Here is a 13,867-nt window from a genome sequence, read left to right as displayed (position 1 = left end):
AAGATCTTGAGAAAACTAACTGGCGCAGAGTGGTATCAAAGAAACGTAGACATTCACACGGACTTAGAATTGGACAGTTTCGAACATCACTTTAACAAACTAAATCGAAACTTTTTTTAAAAAGGCTCTAGACTGCAATGCAGCAAATTTTGACTCTATTTTCGAGTACGAAAATTTAGCAGAAGACGCCTCCCTGAGGCCAATAGCACACTTTTCTACAAGTGATGTAATTCTGACCATGTGAGATAAACTCAATGGCATTACTTATGGCAATATCAATATACTAAATATGGAAACCTAACTCGGACATGACATGTAAATATTGTAAATATTATATATGACAAAATCTCTTTGATTTGTTTTAAATATACTGACTATGCTTTGTAATGGGGCAAAAGATATAGAATGAATGATCATTGTAAATAGTGAAAGAATGAAACGAATGAAGCGATATAGAGATATTGTGTTCAGGAGATGTACAACTTTGACAAACTTCTTTCTAGAAGTAAAATTTTACATTGGCTCTAATAATCGATATATCTATACTATGTATAATTGGCACTATAATATATATGACAAATCCAACTTGGAAAAAGAATGTGATGCGTTGACAAAATCATTATGATTTGTTTATAGGGGCAATAAGAGGTAGAATGAATGAATCTGTATGGTTAGAGAAAATGAAATAGATGAGAAGAAAGAGGATATTTTGTACCAGGGGCGTGCAATATTGGACAAACTTCTTATTAGAAGTTAAACTTTTATTAGTAATTTATCTTATCTTTATTTTTATGTACTATTTTACTGTATTTTATATGCTTGTATTTTATTTTATTTTTATATATGTATTTACAAAATGCATCACTCTATGTGATTTCACATGAGCAATTTGCTCATTACCAATTTTCTACTTTCAATTTTAGATTATCAGCGCCACAAGGAAGCACCTCAATGATCCCATCTCACGAAGAAGGGGTAAAGGGCCGTTCCGGCCTCAGGCACCCCGACCAACCAACAAGACCAGACCCTTTCACCCCTCATCATTCGAGCATTGGATCTCTTCGAGAAGGGTTGTGTTACAACCGAGATCCTGCTACAATGACTTCACACAGATTTGGCTGCGGAGGTACAGCGTTCCGCCCGTCACGCGTACCGGGCATCGATCTGACCGAGATAAGACAATCCACGAGAGAGTTCGCCCGCAATAAGCTGAAAACTATTACGAACATTGAAAAAGAATTGGCGGATTCTGAACGTCACGCAAAGGAAAGCAGAAGGGAGTTAGACGAGATTCTCAGGAAGTATTTGTATTACCCAATGTATATGGGTAACCTATACAGATGCATCTATTACGATGAGGAACTTGAACTTCTGATAGAATCTCAAACTGCCAAGCCAGACCCAGCTATGGAGATATCTGAACCAGTAGAGATACAAGAAAATATCCATACCTCGACAACAGTTGACTCCACCCCTGAAATAGTTGAGCAAGTCCCAGCTATGGAGACTACTGATACAACTGAGATCCCGAGAGAAACCCAGACCCCGACATCGGTCGAATCAACACCCGAGTTAGATAAGCAAGGCCCAATCCCCCCCAGGAGCCTGCAACCCAACTTCCTACCACAGCACCGAAAGAAAAGAAGAAAAAAAAGGGGAGGAAAAAGAGTGTCAACACGGCGACACCTACTGCTTCCGAGACCGATAGTGAAACACCACATCCGGAAGAAGAGATTATCCCCACACCACCTGTGGATACTGAACCAGAACAGATGGAGCTCGGAGAAACTTCTGAAGCCCCGGCGACAGTTGAGACCCCGGCTACTACACCTGAACCGAAAGATACTCTGCAGCCCACCGGCAGAAAAATCAAAGCCCTCGTACTTGGACTTAGCATCGACATCGAGATGGTGAATCTCGAAAGTGAACTTTCAGACATTGGACTACGGTCAATCAGAACAGAGCAGATCAGAAAGAGGCGTGGCCAGGATTACAAGCTCCTCCCCCTCTTCCTAGTTATCCTGACAGACATTCCCAAGCACAGGGAAATCTTCAAACTAGACCGACTGCTAGATACACCCGTTCGGGTGGAAAGATTACGTGGCGGCCGCCATGAAATCCAGAGCTATAGGTGCCAAGGATTTGGACACACCCAGAAAGACTGCACAGATAAGCCAGAGTGCATGAAATGCGCAGGAGCGCATTATTCCTATCTATGCACAAAACCCATGAGCGAGCCTCCGACTTGTGTGAATTGCAAGAATGGTCACACCGCCTGTTTTTCAGGCTGCCCATCCAGGCCCAGGGGCCCTACCATGAGCTACCGGGAATGGAATGAAGATTCCCGGTTGGAAGGTGAAACTGGGAAAGTTTGGTTCCATGAACGTTCAATACCGCACCATGAACGCTCCCTTGGAATCAGACATTCCATGATAACTCTCTCTCAGGGCGTGGCTAAAATGTAACCAATCACACAATTTACTTAAGATTTTCTTTTTTAGTTTGGCAGCATTAGCATACGTAAAACGAAACGAGCTTCTGCTATTTAGATAATATTTTTGACGATTTATTGTTTTCTTTTTATAATGTTTTTTGTTTTCATTAGACTAAAAGAACATAAACTGCGAATACTTTGAAATATTCTTTAGTTTATTATACATATAATTTTATTAATTAAAAACTGTCATATTTAACATGTATAATTCATAGAATAAAACCATTTTTTCATAATAAATATTTCTGATATATCCTTTAATACGTTTCACTATTTGTTTCAAAATACTTTTTAAAAAGTACAACTCTTAAAATAATGATCATATTTTAATGAATTAAGATTCAAAATTTCGTGCCCGAATACTGCATGTATATAGATTACTAATTATACTAGTTTCTAAATAAAAACTAATTGCCAGAAAGAAATCAAATTTTATCAGACAAAAAATTAACGTTTACCAATCGGTCTCTTAGAAATTTACTTAATTTCAGAAAAGTTCATTAGTTTTCAATTAAATTTGTAACAATATGAATGACTAAAGTTACTACTTTGCTTATTACTTTGGTCCATTTGTTACATTATTAAAGTGACTGTTTTTATTGATAGTTAAATAAATATGTTCACAAGAAATTAATTTATAGATTTGTGTAAAAAAATTTTCGTGATTTGTAAAATCATTTCACGTTTGAAATACTTAAAAATTATAGTTCAGGGAACTACTTCCACAGCTTTTATAGTATATATTTATGGAAGAATGAGAATAAAAGACTTTAAAATGAGTAAAAGAAGAAATAAGTACATAATACATAAATATTTTTCGAAGCATTTATATTCTATTTACTTTTCCCATTATTCTTTTCCGCATTTTTTATTATAAATAAATGTTACTTTAAAATACATCATGCCTGTAACAAATTCCTTTAAATTTGCTGCTATCTGTATGTAGTATAAAAAACTATCATTCAGAATGAAGTTAAATACTGTTGAATTAAAAGTTCATCGAAAGAAAATTGAAAAAAGAAATGACTGGAACTTCAAAAAAAGGTATTGGTCAAGTAATATATCCGAGGTAATATAACATAAAAATAGTAACAATTATCATATAATAAGAGCATAATTATATTTAGTTTGCCGTAATTTCTTAGTTAACTCTGAAAGTATCTTTTCGTTCACACATACTAATGAAACAAAACATTTCTTAATTATCGTCTTGAAAATGGCTCGGACACGTTTATCTTTTAGAAGTTTTGAAATCTTCCGTTATGAAATAGAAAATAATTAAGACATTCATCGGTGAAATATCGTATTTAGTTCTCAAAAATTCACCATTCCATCCAAGAATGAGGATTCCGGTCAGTAGTCAAGAAAACCGGTTGTTTCTTGCCAAGAAACTGTTTCCAAGGTGTTCGCGGTGGGGAAAAATAATTCCCGTTCAAACGTGACGTCATTCCTAGATGGAATTTCATTCCATGGAGCTCATGGTAGGGTCCCAGGAGAAAATTCGCACCGAGAAAGAAACAACATCGGAATGTCGCCAGCTCAGCAGCTAGATTCCTGAATATAGTCAGGGAGTTACAAGTGTGATATAACAACTACAACTTCAACTGCACTTGCTGGATTGATGTATACAAGATATAACAACTACAACTTCAACTGTACTTGCTGGATTGATGTATACAAGATGTAACAACGTGCTTCATGTTTCATGCTAATAATAAATACTAATCCTAAATAATGTTGACTTTGTTTATCATTTAACTAAAAGGTTATTAAATAGCTACAAAGACACAACATGGTGTCAGAAAAGCATTTTCCTGAGGAAAAAGATGTACCCATGTGTAAATAAGTTAGTAGTGTATGGAACTTTTTGTGTTCACCTGTGCTTATAAGTAATAATTGAAATGGAAACCTTCAAACCACCTGGAGCCATGTCATTTAGTGGCAATTTGAAAGAAAATTGGACAAAATGGAAGCAGAAACTTGATAATTTTCTTGTAGCCTCGGAGAAAGATGAAAAACCAGATGCAGTTAAAATAGCGATCTTGTTGAATCTAATCGGTGATGAAGGTGAGAATATCTATAACACCTTTAAGTTAGAAGATAATGAAAAGACATTTAATAGTATTATTAAAAAATTTGATGATTATTGTTTTCCACAAAGTAACGAAGTTTTTGAACGGTTTAAATTTTTCTCCTGCTCTAAAAAGGATGGTCAAAGCATTGACAACTATGTGACAGAACTAAAAACTCTAGCTGCTTCGTGTAATTTTGGAGACCAGGAAGCCAGCTTGATTCGAGATAGAATAGTACTTGGAGTGAAAGACACTGGACTGCAAGAGCGATTACTTAGAGAGCCCAGTCTAACCTTACAGAAGGCTGTTGACAGTGTTCGTGCATGTGAACTCAGCAGAAGACAAGTTGAAACTATTAATGGGTCAACAAATAGCAGTAGTATTGATGTGATTCAAAAGCAAGGGCAAGGTAGCAGTTATGCTCGAAGTCCGTATTCTAATGTGGACTGCCAGTCATGTGGTAGAATGCACAAAAGAGGGCAGTGCCCTGCATATAATAAACTATGCAATAAGTATAAAAAAAGAATCATTTTGCTGTGATGTGCAAAGGTAAGTTCAACTATAACAAAAATGTGAATGAGGTACAATTTGCCTGTGACTCTAATAGTAGTGACAATAATGATATTTGTCTTTTTGTTGATAGTGTGCTTAATGTTCACTCGGTAAATTGTAATGAATGGCTTAAAACAATATCAATTGAGGGTCAGCAGGTGTCTTTTAAGTTAGATACTGGGGCACAAGTAAATGTTTTGCCTGTGCATATTTTCGAAACATTAAATTTGAAAAAAAATTTAAGCTCAACTGATGTTGTTTTAGTGTCGTATGGAAATAACAAGTTGGAACCTATTGGTTCTATAGATTTAATGTGCTGCACTGACAAATATTCTGATGTGTTACTTAAATTTATTGTAATTGATGTGAAATCGAAGCCTATCCTAGGTTTACAAGCTTGTGAAGAGCTACAATTGGTCAAATGCATTGATACTCTTGAATCTAAAATAAAAGTAGTTGAAAAATATAAAGTTGTATTTGAGGGATTGGGAAAGTTTTCTGGGGAACCTTGTCACATTGAGGTAAAACCGGATGTTGCTCCTGTAATAAATGCTCCTAGAAGAGTGCCTCAATCCTTATATAAAGAGTTAAGAAAAACCCTTAATGAATTAGAGAAGTTAGGCATTGTATCTGAAGTTAATCAGCCAACAGATTGGGTTAATAGTATGGTAGTGGTTGAAAAGCCTAATGGGAAACTACGGATATGCCTTGATCCTAGAAATCTTAACAAAGCGATAAAACGTGAGCACCATGCAATACCATCCGCTGATGAAATAATTAACAGATTAGAGGGAAAGCAATGTTATTCGGTGGTCGATTTAAAAGATGGGTTTTGGCAGGTGCCGTTAGATGAAGCAAGTTCAAAATTATGCACTTTTAACTCTCCTTTCGGTAGATACAAGTTCAACCGCCTGCCTTTTGGTATTAGTTCAGCCCCTGAAGTGTTTCAGAAGAAAAATCAGAAACTATTTGGGGATATTAAGGGTGTGGAAATTTACTTCGATGATATAATTATTGCAGGTGCGGATGAAGAAGACCATGATAACATTTTATTAGAAGTTTTAGAGAGGGCCAAGTCTAATAATGTAAAATTTAATCCTGACAAATTTCAATTTAAAGTTCCTGAGGTAAAGTATATGGGTGTTCTTATTTCAAAATGTGGAATACGGGCAGATCCAGGACATGTTAAAGCTATTGTCGAAATAGAGAAACCCTCTGACAAGAGTGTTATTAAGAGACTGTTAGGTATGGTTAATTTTCTTTCAAAATTCATACCAAATGTTTCAGCTGTTACAGCCCCTCTAAGAAATTTGTTAAAAATTGATGTAGAGTTTCAATGGGGTCCGGAACAAGATGTAAGCTTTCAGACTATCAAAGAGTTAATTAGTTCAACACCAGTTCTAAAAGTGTTTAATGAATCTCTACCGATTACTATTCAATGTGATAGTTCAAAAGATGGTCTGGGTGCTTGCTTATTGCAAGAAGGTCACCCCATTGCTTTTGCATCTAGAAGTTTAACTGAGACGGAGCAAAATTATGCACAGATTGAAAAGGAATTATTGGCCATTGTTTTTGCTTTTCAAAAATATCACAATTTGATCTATGGTCATATGATTGTTGTTGAAAGTGACCATAAGCCCTTAACCTCTATAGTGCATAAGCCAATTAGTAAAATTTCTTCTAGATTACAAAGAATGCTCCTTAAATTATTGAATTATGATTTCATAGTAAAGTATTTACCAGGTAACAAAATGTATGTTGCCGACACTTTGTCTAGAGCTTATGTAAAAGAAAAAGCTTCGGATGATCCTGAAATGTTAAACATGGTGCATTCAATTTCTAAAATCTTACCAATGAGTGAAAGCAGGTTTAAACAATTTCAAAAAGCATCTGAACCATCTCGAAAAAGACTTTTCAGATATTGGTCTACGGCCAATCAAAATTGAACAGATGAAGAAGAGGCGGGGCCAGGTACTTAAGCTCCTCCCCCTCTACATAGTAATCCTGAACAACGATCCCAAGCACCTAGGAATATTCAAAGTTGACCGACTCCTAGACACACCTGTCCGAGTGGAAAGATTTCGTGGCGGCCGCTACGAAATTCAATGTTTTAGGTGCCAAGGCTTCGGCCACACCCAAAGAGGTTGCACCAACAAGCCAGTCTGCATGAAATGCGCGGGAGTCTGCATGAATTCAACTTCACCTGCACCAAACCCCAGAATGAATCCCCGACATCCGTGAATTGCAAGGAAGAACACCCGGCCTGTTTCACAGGATGCCGAGCAAGGCCGAAGAGAAGGACCGTATCGAAGAAGAGACAACACAGAAGTGCTGCAAGCTCAGTGACCAGATTTCTACACATTGTCAGAGAACTCCAGGGACTCCTTAAAGATGCGGAGTTAGTTAAACTGCCCCAGTCCCTTCTCCCACCTTCCAGGACTTAGACACGGAGAAAAGCCACGGATGTCGACCACAGAATCCCCTCTGTGGAATACTCTTTTTATCGCCATTATTCCAGTTGCCCACGGGCACTATCTTTGATGAAGAAGTGAAGTGTCCTACCTTAGCTCAAGCTTTCTCATTTCTTTCTATTGCACTGATGAAGGTTGCCCTTTGAGCATCCGAAACAGCTGTCTGTATTTTATACATATTTTTGTGCTCTTTAACGTTGTTTTGCCTTAGTTTGTATTTTAGCACATAGGTCGCCCACTTGTGTATTTAAGAAAGACTTATTTCTAAAAAAAATTAGGAATGCATTTTTAAATTAATGATTTTAAAATTATTAATGATACAAAATTCATCAAAAAATCCATTGTATGAAGAAAGGGATAAAAATAGCAATAAAAGTTGCAATATAGTATTTCTTAATTAAATTTGAAATATTTAAAAAAATCAGCTGAACATTAGATATACTTTGGAGTAAGAAGGAGGAAAATGGATGGTTAGCAGAATTCACTAATATAATTTTATTTAGTATTTCTGTATCGCTAAGAAAATAATGCATGGAATGACATTATAAAACTATTGTTCTATGCTTGGCGAACAAAGAGCACGGCGCGAGCTCAAATGATCAGAGAGTCGGGTCCCCAATCATGGTTGCCGGGAGAAAAGTGTTTAAATAAGCAGACTCCTCAATTCGTCGTTTAACATGTAAAGTCAATGGCGGGCTTGTCATACTTTGAATCGAATTTTCTTGTTTAAGAATCGGAGTGATCAATTCAAAAAAAAAATACTAATAATTTTTTCACTCTTTCCTATCCACGAAAATGTAGGTCAATTTTTTTTATCTTTATTACTTTTTGTAATATTGCCTTCAAAAATCAAGTCACTTTCTACCTTTGAGTAAGGGAGGAAGGCAACTTCCACCCCCAAGAGACGATTGGGGTCTAATCTTCTCCGTAGGTGGTCTTGCTTTCTCCCTGTTCAACTCGTTTTGAAAATCTTTTTCTTTCTCTGTCCTTTTGAAGAACTGATATGGGGGCGTTTTAAAAACCGATAGTTTACTTTTTATTTATAAGCTTGTAATTTATTATGAAAATTATATTCGCTGAAAATTCGTTCATTTTATAAACATTTTATTTATTTAGTAGTAATAATTTTCTTGTTTTTATTCATTTTGAGAGTGGAATTTATTTTTTAAATACATTATTCCCCTTTTTTTTAAACCTTTTTCCTTGTTTTTTAAAGATATTTCAGAATTAAAAAATTTAGCTTCTAAATAAAGTGAGATTAATTAAAATCGAGGCAATGACGTAAAGATCTTCCAATATACTATAAAGCATCACAAAACTGCAGTTTTCTCTTTTTTTAAAAAAAAAATATATCGTACACTCATTTTTAGGTTTAAAAAAACATTTACATTAAAAAAATTTAAAAGGTTGCAATTTTTCCATTCCATAAATAGTTTTAATTACTCCAATAGATGGGATAGTTTGTTTTTCCATGGTAAGGAAAAAAAATAGCTAGTACACAAGACCACACGTCATCCAAACATGAACAAGCACTTATCCCTGTTTTTAGGGCTTTAATGTAAATACACAAGAACACTAAAGTATTATGAAATTTTTATTTAAAACAGTAAATGAAGAAAAATATGAAAATATACGCATGTATTGTAAAATTCTTTAAAAAAAAGGAAGTAAAAGAACATTAGTGGACATAATTAATATTCACGAGAGAAAAATACAAACGGAATCAAAATATAATTACTCGCTGCTTAGGAACGCAACACTGAAAATATTGAAACCAGTTTGATTGAAGGATGAAATAGAAAGAATGAGAAATGTGATTATTATAAACACCACGAAATTTCATCACAATAAGTTAAAAAATAAAAATGAGTTGTAATACTTAGAGTTAAGCTTCTCATAGTTACTTCAGACAGTCAAACTGGTTTTGATGTTTTCAGACCTGATTCCTTAGTTGATTCACTAGATTTTGAAACTATTAGTCTTTTTTTATTGCTTTAACATTAATCTGTAATTTCTAATTAATACACTTTTTAAAACTTTTTTTCGCAATATTCTAAAAATATATATTAAGAGTAGTAATTATGCAATACCTTATGAATTTAATAACGAGAAATTTTTCGAATTCATATTAAAAGTGTGTAATGTAATTTTTATTCACAATTTTTCGCTCTTTTATATTGATAGAAAGAAGTATGTAGTCAATGTGTTATTTTAATTTCTATTCCCTGACCCTCCTTTGCCATTCATGGAGAGTAGAAATTTCTGCATTGCAAACTTTAATTAGTGTAGTTATAGTTAATTAAAATATAAGAAAACTAACCCGCATTAGCATTACATGGAGGGGAAAAACACGAAAACCTCCCACGGTTAGCCAGCATACTATCTATATATGAATATATCTCTTAGATAAACATAATTTTTTGTATTTGATAAAATATTGTAAAGTAAACTTGTCTCAATCTGTTGTTATGTTGTAAGTTTTAATGAAAATCAATAAATGCCTTTTCTTTAAAAAATTTCGGTATCGTACTTTTTTATAAATTAATTTCGATTATTTTGATAAATATTTATATTAATTACAGTGAGCAGCTTCACGAATCTATATATTAAAATGTAACATAGAATTGTTTTATTTTGCTGTTTTTAATTGATCCATCGAAATGATCTATTAGAAAAATAAATTTAAACTGTCACTTCAGCTTATTAGTCGAAAATGTTATAATTTACTTTTACGACAGAAATGATGGTATTTTTTATGAACCCTCAAAACTGAAATGAAAGAGATACATCAATTTTCTTATAATTTTACTTCTACGTTTAGAAAAATATAAAGCTTATCAAAGATAGTTTTAAAGGAACTTCTTAGAAATAAGTTATACTTTTGTAAGTTATTTATTTGTCCTTTTATTTACGGCATTTACACATAAAATGCGTTTATTACCCACTTTTACCATTATTCTTGGTTATTATTATTATGGTTATAATAATTTTAAGTTAAAGGCTTAAAATTAACAATGAAGTTCCTTTATTATATAAAGTAATCCCTAGATATTACTTGATAAAAATTATTTGATAAAATATAAATACCGTTTAACAACCAAAAGCTGATAAATAAAATATATTCGCTTTTTAATAAATAAGTTATATTTTCCTTTATTCCTTTAAAATAAACTTCATATAAAACTGCGCTCTCAAAATATGCAGTTTAATAAATTTATACTAAATAACTGCTTTGGATCAATAAGGATTTTTTTTCTTGCATTATTGTTAAATAATATCTTTGGCGATAAGTTTTTAAAGTAACTATAATTAAGTAGAAATAATGTAAGTAAAAATGATGAATATGAATTTGTGGGTGAAGTTTTTAATGTATCCGAGCTAAGTTATTAGAATAAGTTAAATGATATAATCGGAAACTAGATCTGTCTTAATATGATTTAAAATTTTGTGATCATTCAATCGAAAAATCTTTAATTTTGATGTTTCAATTTGTGACAAATAACAAATATCCCCGGTGTTTATTTTTTTGTGATCGAATCATAATTCCAATTCGGAGTTATTTATACAATAATAAATGTAGTTAGCAAAAGTAATAATAAAAATGAAGTTAGTTTCTAGTGAAGGTCAATTTAGTGCATTCAAATTGCGAAATTCAAATATTTAAGTCTAAATCGAATTTACACAGTAAGCAACCATATTTGCTTAAACAATGGATTAAATGTCAACATAATTTTTTAAAATGGTTGAATTTAATTAGTTTCAAAACGGTGTAACAATCTTTAAAAAAAATTGAAAAAAATTAATTAAAATTAAAAAAAGGTGGTGAAAAATATTTGTATTTGAATTGTAATTCAAAGAAAAAGTTAAATAAGTAATAAGAAATAAAATCTTGAACTCAAGGTGCTACTTTAACATAAAAAGTTTTACAAATTAGAAAATCAATTTGTAAAAAAACTAACAAACTTTATTTGATTTATAGTGAAAATATAAATTTATTTGTAATGTAGTTACTTTATATGAATTAATTTATATGAATCACTTTCTTATGACTACATAGTAAAATTTTATAAATTTAAATACTCTGTTTATCATTAGCTCTCTAAATAATCAAATCAAAATAATAAACAATTCAAGATGTAATTAGGAAAAGTGCATGTTAAATAAAATGATAAAACCATTTTGAAAATAAATAAAGCCAAAGTAAGGTAAAACAAGGTTTAAGAGCACAAAAAATATATAAATTGCAGACAGCTGTTTCGGATGCTCAAAGGGCAACCTTCATCAGTGCAACAGAAAGAAATGCTTGATGCTTGATATTTATTTGATCTCGGTATTTGGTCCGAAGGGCCACCAACCGATTCGTCTTAATCTGAATGACATATGCTAAGAGACATAAAATAATATATAAAGACATATAATTAAAGAAAAATGGGTTGGAGCAAGCTCCTAAATTTAGAGTAATGAAATTGAGCACATTAACTAATTCTGCTTGCCCAATATAATAAATGAAATATAAAACATTAATAATAAATTTAAATAATGAAATGAAATGGGCACTGAAAAACTTTTACAACTATATACATTTATTTACAAGAATAACAGCAGCTAAGTTTGTTTAAATTGTATTTGTGTAATAAGTGTAGCTCTGCTAGCACAGCGACCCGGCCGTCCCGGTAATTACCGCTCGTGCCGGGTTGCTCGCTGTGAGAATTAAAGGAGTGCAGCTCACCCGGTTGGGACCCTTTCGGGTTGCTCTTTCCCCGGGCTCGCTACCTCCTGTGTTAAGCTTAGTGTGTGTTTGTGTTGTATAGTGTTAGTGTTTGAAGTATTTAGAAATGATACAGTCAGAGCTTAGAAAAGCGGTGACTGGGCTATAACTTATGTTATCTTCAATAATATCAATGTCAAGTATGTTGTAGAAGTCTGCTGTTGTGCATTTAGACGCATCACTAAAAAATTTAGTGTTCAGTTTTGCAATGAATTCGTTGATATTTTCAATTTTTAGGTCCCTTCTGATTGAGTCGTTGTTTATGGCTCTAGGAGCACCTAGCATCATTCTCAATATTTTTCTTTCTGCGTTAACTAGTTTTCTCTTTAAGTTGTCTGTCATAGTTGCTAAGGCCGGGCAAGCGTATGTTAGTGTAGGTCTAATAGTTTGTAAGTAAATAAGCCTTTTATTTGCTAAGTCTAGTATTGAGTTCTGCTCTCGTAGTATTGAGTCTGCTCTCGTAGAAGAAGGACGTCTCCTGAGAACCGGTTTTTCTCCTCCTGCCTATCGCTCGATGTCGAGTGTTTCTCGGAACAGATTCGAGGTCTTATCAGGCAGTGTACAGGATGTGGACTGCGGGGGCCAGACCCCCGAGCCGACGACCCTTCCTGCCGGGAACCCTCATGACAACCGTACTAATGATTCACCCTCGTCCTTTTCAGGACGCTCGCCAAAGGATATCATCGTAACTACCGGTGACGACTCGCGGCCTTGTGAGTCCCGCTCTTCTCCGGCTGTGACGGCTCCGCTGAATCAGTCGGATCGGGGTGGGAGTTGCCTGGTTCTTAACATGGTTAGGTGCCCCCAAGATAAGGAACCAAAGGAATTGAATGTTATTCCCGAAGTTGAAAAAATCGACTGCACCAAGCAACATGGTACAATTGACGATCTCCTTTCAGCGGACAGTTATGATAGGGGCTTAAAAGGCTTCTATGACGGGAATGAGTACTTTACGGCTTATAATGTATATCGACCTTATACTAGCTTGTTAAATAATCTTGCGAATTTAATAGCTATCCTAACAAATCCTAGCACTGCAAAATGTAATAATATCGAGATCGATACCGCTATTAAATGCATAATAGACAGGAAAAATGAAATAAATTTAACCTACTCTAAAAGATCACCTGATATGAAGGATTATATTTTAAACAATGTTATAGCAGACTTAGCCAATGAAAAGCTGCGAAAAAGCATGAAAATTCAACCAATCCCCCCTTGAATTTTCATGCTTTTCAGGCAATTCTGCTCTCAATAGCCACATTGATGCTATGGATTCCGACTGTTTCCCACCTTTGCAGCAAAATACTGCTAAAAACAACAAACGCAAAAAAGTCTCAGATAGTGATGATGAGGAGTTCTTACCAACTAGTAAAAATACTGAAGAAAAACACTCAAATGAAGGCTATGAGAAACCTAGGAAAACTGCTAGGGTCCCCCCAATTGTTATTGATAAGGACGACCTAGACTGGCAAGATTTTTGCCAAAAGCTAAAAGATAAAAATATCAC

General features: G+C 33.9%; 1 protein-coding gene across 1 annotated transcript; it reads left to right on the top strand.

Annotated features, from left to right (window-relative positions):
• The first annotated feature begins 4,395 nt into the window (after positions 1–4,395).
• LOC147801182 (uncharacterized) lies at positions 4,396–5,106 on the top strand. The gene has a single exon (XM_087155172.1). It carries the CDS (start codon positions 4,396–4,398, stop codon positions 5,104–5,106), a length of 711 nt encoding a protein of 236 aa, XP_087011298.1.
• Positions 5,107–13,867: the final 8,761 nt, after the last annotated feature.

The sequence above is a fragment of the Parasteatoda tepidariorum genome, chromosome 11 (assembly GCF_982258835.1).
Source record: "Parasteatoda tepidariorum strain Cologne lab strain chromosome 11, Ptep-v5.0, whole genome shotgun sequence".
NCBI lineage: Eukaryota > Metazoa > Arthropoda > Arachnida > Araneae > Theridiidae > Parasteatoda > Parasteatoda tepidariorum.
This window is presented reverse-complemented; position numbering and strand designations above follow the sequence as displayed.